The sequence below is a fragment of the Carlito syrichta genome, unplaced genomic scaffold (assembly GCF_000164805.1).
Source record: "Carlito syrichta isolate Samal-C Ts95f unplaced genomic scaffold, Tarsius_syrichta-2.0.1 Scaffold313184, whole genome shotgun sequence".
NCBI lineage: Eukaryota > Metazoa > Chordata > Mammalia > Primates > Tarsiidae > Carlito > Carlito syrichta.
The window spans coordinates 962,108-968,376 of record NW_007257280.1 but is presented as its reverse complement, the minus strand read 5'-3'; the positions used below and the strand labels follow the sequence as shown (position 1 = coordinate 968,376).

Below are 6,269 nucleotides of genomic sequence, written 5' to 3'. Positions count from 1 at the left end.
CCTCAAAAAAAAAAAAAAAAAAAAATCCAAAGGAAGTCCACGCACTGCATTATTTGATATGTTTATTTTTTTACTTTTGGAGTTGGGTTCTCACACCATCGCCAGGCTTGAGTGCAGTGGCATGAGCATGGCTCACCACAGCCTCAACCTTGGCTCAGGTGATCCTTCTGCCTCAGCCTTCCAAGTAGCTGGGACTACAGGCACAGGCCACCACACTCGGCTAATTTTTGGTTTGTTTTTTTTTTTTTATAGAGACAAGGTCTTATTATGTTGTCTAGGTTGGTCTCAAACTCCTGGACTCAAGTGATTTTCCTTTCTTGGCCTCCCAAAATTCTGAGATTACAGGTGTGAGCCACGTCCAGTCACATGATTTGATATGTTTTTAAAGCATCTTTTATTTATTTATTTATTTATTTATTTATTACTATTTATCTAAAGTTGGAGTCTCACTCTGTCACCCAGACTGGAGTGCAGTGGCATGCTCCCGGCCACCTCGACCTGCTAGGCTCTGGCGATCCTTCCACCTCAGCCTTCTGAGTAGCTGGAACTACAGGCGTGTGCTACCATGCCCAGATAATTTTTTTTTTTATTATTGTAGAGATGAGGTCTCGCCAAGTTGCCCAGGCTGGTCTCGAACCCGCGGGGCTCAGGCAATTCACTCACCTAGGCCTCCCAAAGCACGGGATTACAGGCTGAGTCACCAAGCCCGGTCAGCGTCTTTTAATCTATAGATAAGACCTCTTTCCCTCTAACATATTTGGTAGGTTACTGTGAGATTTAGCATTCTTTCCTTTATTCAGTACGTAAGTCATCCAATTAAACTTTTACTGACCGCCTGATCTGTGCCCAGTAGCGTGGAGATAAAGCAACAGTGAAGTAATCCCTGCCATCCAGGACCGCCAAATCTCATTGACTCTACGCTAGTGATGTATCAGATACCCTTAAACATTTCCTTGGAGCTACAGCAGCTCCCTAAGGAGCCTCCAGGAGACTATACATTTCTCAGAAAAATATTGTATCCAAAAGCTGCCAGCTTGGAAAGACTGGAGTCTATTCTGGAACCAAAACAGACTGAGAGCTGGGAAAAAACCCAGGCGGCTCCTCTCCTCTCCTCCCTGTATTTTGGAAAGCATGTGCTCCCCAGTGAACACAGAACTGAAATCCTGCTCCCTTTTTTTTCCTCCTAGGCTATTTTTTCTCCTTAAACCTTACACCATCAGGAAAAACATTCAAAACCCACAGTCATAATAGGTCTAGGAATTGTCACATTTGTTTCTGTTGAAAGATGGAGTTTTCAAAAATTGAATTCACATATAATAAACATTTAGGGAACTTGCCAAGTCTAGCAAATTTGCACTTAAACTGCTATCACCACAGCCCTATAGTATGAGTTTTAAGTTTGCCAGCCATGTGATGACTCTTTCTCTTCATCCTGAACTACCTGTTAGATTTATCCATCATATGTGCAGTCGAAACAAGGCTCTAGTTTTGTATTCTTTCTCCTGTTATCTCTGTCTCTTGCCCCTTATCTGTTGCAGCTTAACTGTGATGTTTCATTCTGGACTCATCTTTTGCCAAATCTATTCATATTTTTGCTTTGTTTTCCCAAATCTGTAGTTTCTTTCCTCTTAAGTTACAGACTTAGCTCAGGGCCTGGTCATTTCTTGGGTGATGGCAGCTTTTTTTTTTTTTTTTGAGTTGGAGTCTCACTCTGTCATCCAGACTGGAGTGCAGTGGCCGCTGCCGGCCACCGCAGCCTTGACCTGCTGGGCTCCGGCGATCCTTCCGCCTCGGCCTTCCAAGTAGCTGGAACTACAGGCGCGTGCTACCACGCCCAGCGAATTTTTGATTTATTGTAGAGATGAGATCTTGCCAAGTTGCCCAGGTGGGTCTCGAACCTGTGGGCTCAGGCAATTCACTCACCTTGGCCTCCCAAAGCTTGGGATTACAGGTTGAGCCACCGAGCCCGGCCTGGGTGATGGCAGTCTTAACACGTCCAGAATTCTTACTGGAGCACTGCCCCCCCCCACCTCTACTGATCCTTCAGCTCCCCTACTTCCCATGGCACAGAGGACCAGGGTGAACTCATTCTCTAATTTCAGCAGGCTGCTCTATACCATCTCCTTTTAGAGTAGTCACAGGTCTTTCCTGGGGTGGGAGGCTGATTTTCATTGACTGAACTTACCAGAGTGGGGGCAGTGAACTTCTGAGGAGAGGAAGAAGAGGCTCCAGTTGCCACCAAGGGTATTTCCCTTCAAACTGGAAATTCAAACACATCTCAGAGAGGTAGGATGTGGCAGTAGTGGCAATATGCTTGGAGTATGTAGTAGGTAAATCGTGGATACTTCCTAGTAGATCATAAGTGCTGTCGTTTGCCAAATGCCTACTCAATGGCAGGCACAGTGCTAAAGGGTTGACAAGGATTATTTGACGTAGTTCTCACCACAACTTTATGAGGTAACTTCTCTTACCATCCCCATTTTGCAGATGAGAAAGCAGGCTTTAGGAAGTTAACTAACCCGCCCAAGGTTAGCGCAGCTAGGAAGTAGCAGAGTCAAGATTCAAGTTCATGTATATCTGACTGGAGGGCTCATACTCCTTCCACTGGGCCTCCAAGTTTACCAGTTGATGAGCCCTAGTACAACACACAGTACACCACCCTATACTGTGAGTTTTAAGTTTACCAGGCATGTGATGGTTCTTTATTTCCATCCTGAACTACCTGTTAGATTTATCCATCATATGTGCGGTTGAAACAAGACTCTAGTTTTGCATTCTTTCTCCTGTTATCTCTGTCTCTTGCCCCAATATCTGTTGCAGGTTGGCTGTGATATTTCATTCTGGACTCGTCCTAGTGAATGTTGTATCTTCCACTTCTTCTCTGATCTAATTCCCACACTTTGGCTACTGAGCCTTTTCAACGTTGTGTTATCTAATTGGTAAGATAGTTACACAACTGTATCTTCCAACCCAAGTATCAGTATAGCCTTTAGTGAAATTGACTCAAACTATTGAATAAGAAACCACTGAAAATTGGTGTTTACAATAGCAAAAACATGAAACCCACCATGCTGCCCATTGAAGCTGGACTGTATTAAAAACATGTATACAATGGAATATTATGCCGCCATAAAGAAGGACAAACATATGGACTTTGCAGCAACTTGGACGCATTTAGAGTTGATCATACCCAGTGATCTATCACCGAAACGAAGGACAGAATACCATATGTTCTCACTCACAAGCAGACTTTGAAAAATTATCATAATTCTATGAGAAGGGGATTGGCAGTAGTGGGTAACTGCCAGGGGAGGAGGGATAGGATTGGCAGATGAGGGAAACTGCTAGGGGAGGGAGGGGCACACCTCATCAACAAGGGTACCTGAATAGTCAACGTTTGTATACCTAACCCTGAATTATACCCCACATCTTTAAAATTTTTAAAAAATTAAAAATTGGTGTTTAATATATGTCTTGCAATGGAGATAAATAAGACTTCTCTTAATCAGGATTCCTTCTAGAAAGGATCGTGAGACAATAAATGCTGAGTTCTTGGGTTTGATTTTAATATACATGTGTAAGGAAACTGTACCCCATTTATCACACTGGTTATCCTGTAAGAAATGTTTGTTGTATGAATGAAAGAGAGTACTAGAAGTCTCCCTGGGTATTGAAGGAGGAAGAAATGAAAATATTTTGAATGGCCACTCTAGTGTTGAAAAGGTCTAGACTTAAAATTATTAAAGGGCAAAAAAAAGTCCTCATTTTTTTTTCTTGACTTCAAATAAAGTAGAGCAAACATGGGCTGTGCCTTCACATTCTAAATACAGGCCTGCAATATAAGGGAAGCTTCATGGAATGCCAAAAAGCACAAAATATCAAGAATGCCCTTTAAAGACACTTTGGAATTTCTCATAGAGCTAAACATTGGTAAAACCCAGATGGGAGAAAATGAGAAGAAAAGAGGAGTTGAGATGATTTGTTAAAACACAGATTGCTGGGCCCCATTCCCAGAGTTTCTGATTCCATAAGTGTTATTATTTGTATAACATCTACTCCTGAGGAAATGTACCGAATAATGTCTAGTGTGGTGTCAATTACAGTTGAGTACTTAATACCATTGCACTTTGATGATGCGAAATATTAGAGATTCTAATAAAGATGTAGTGTCAGCCCCGCTCGGTGGCTCAGCCTGTAATCCTGCGCCTTTGGGAGGCTGAGGTGAGTGGATTGCCTGAGCCCGCGGGTTCGAGGCCCGCGGGTTCAAGACCCGCCTGGGCAACTTGGCGAGACCTCATCTCTACAATAAATCAAAAAAATTAGCCGGGCGTGGTAGTGCGCGCCTGTAGTTCCAGCTACTAGGAAGTCTGAGGCGGAAGGATCTCCGGAGCCCAGCAGGTCGCAGCTGCGGTGGCCGGAACAGCCACTGCATTTCAGTCTGGGCGACAGAGTGAGACTCCAACTCAAAAAAAAAAAAAAAAAAAGATCTAGTGTCACGTACATCCTGGATCCTTTGCCTTAGGGTACATCGAAAGTCAAGGTATTACCATGACATTATCAGTAAGCGTCACAATTAGGGAAGCGTATCACAATACAGAGAGGTGCAGCAGGGATGTCCAATGACATTTTGTACCACAATTCCCTGTGACAGAATCTAATACAACACACACAGGACAGTACATGAATGAACCCAACTACATTTTAAAATGAGCTAGTTAGATGAAGGAAGAAAAAGTAAAGACATCCAGGAAGTGAAATGAAGAAATTCCTCTGTGAATTGAGAGAGATGTTTCCCAGGGAACTTGGTCAGGTTCCTAGTAGACCATGCCCCCTCACCCATTATTCTCAACCCCCAGTGTATTATGTTGCAAACTCAGATGTCTCCATGACAGAGGGAATGGCTCTTTGCTTTGAGTGATGATCTAAATGTTTGGAAGCTGTGTGGATGAAAGGAATCTTATCCATATTTATACATTGCAATTCATTAATCATCATTTTATTTGAGACTACATGGTATTCTGAACATCAACCTACAGAATGGAAAAAAAATATTTGCAAGCTATGCATCCAACAAAGGCCTAACATTCAGGATCTACAAGGAACTTAAAGGAATTGACAAGAAAAAAACAACCCCATTAAAAAGTGGGCAAAGGACAGGAACAGACACTTCTCAAAGGAAGACATTCCAGCAGCCAACAAACATATGCAAAAATGTTCAGCCTCACTAATCATCAGAGAAATGCAAATCAAAACTATAATGAGATATCACCTCATACTGGTCAGAATGGCTGTCATTAAAAAGTCTGAAAACAACAGGTGTTGGTCAGGCTGCAGAAAAAAAGGAATGCTTCTACACTGTTGGTGGGAATGTAAACTAATCCAGCCTTTGTGGAAAGCAGTGAGGCGTTTTCTCAATGAACTAAAAATTGAGCTACCATACGATCCGGCAATCCCACTTGTGGAAATACACCCAGAGGAATATAAATCGCTCTACCAAAAAGATACTTGCACATGTATGTTCATTGCAGCACTATTCATAATAGCAAACACAGGGAATCAAACCAGATGCCCATAGAAAGTGAACTGGATAGGCCGGGCTCGGTGGCTCAGCCTGTAATCCCGTGCCTTTGGGAGGCTGAGGTGAGTGGATTGCCTGAGCCTGCGGGTTCGAGACCCGCCGGGGCAACTTGGCGAGACCTCATCTCTACAATAAATAAAAAATTAGCCGGGCGTGGTAGCGCGTGCCTGTAATTCCGGCTACTTGGAAGACTGAGGCGGAAGGATCGCCGGAGCCCAGCAAGTCGAGGCTGCGGTGGCTGGGAGCGGTCACTGCACTCCAGTCCGGGCGACAGAGTGAGATTCCAACTCAAAAAAAGAAAAAAAGAATGATGGTCTCCAGTTGCTATAAAGGACATGATTTTGTTTTTCTTTACGGCTGCATAGTAGTCCATCATGTACATGTACCACATTTTCCTTATCCAGTCAACTGTCTTTTTAATTTTTTAGTTTTTATTTTTTTGAGTTGGAGTCCCACTCTGTCACCCAGACTGGAGTGCAGTGGCCGCTCTCGGCCACTGCAGCCTCCACCTGATGGGCTCCGGTCATTCTTCCGCCTCAGCCTTCCATAGCTGGAACTATAGGCGCGCGCTACCACGCCTGGCTAATTATTTATTTATTTATTATTTATTTATTTATTTTTTGAGTTGGAGTCTCACTCTGTTGCCCAGACTGGAGTGCAGTGGCCACTCCCGCCCACCGCAGCCTCGACC

At 43.6% G+C, this 6,269-nt stretch overlaps 1 protein-coding gene across 1 annotated transcript in view; it reads right to left on the bottom strand.

Annotated features, from left to right (window-relative positions):
• Window positions 1–6,269, bottom strand: part of LOC110596726 (MAP7 domain-containing protein 3-like) — a 43,635-nt gene that overhangs the window by 22,539 nt on the left and 14,827 nt on the right. Inside the window, 1 exon segment of the mRNA XM_021718659.1 lies at window positions 2,186–2,259. Coding sequence (XP_021574334.1) covers window positions 2,186–2,259 — 74 coding nt within the window.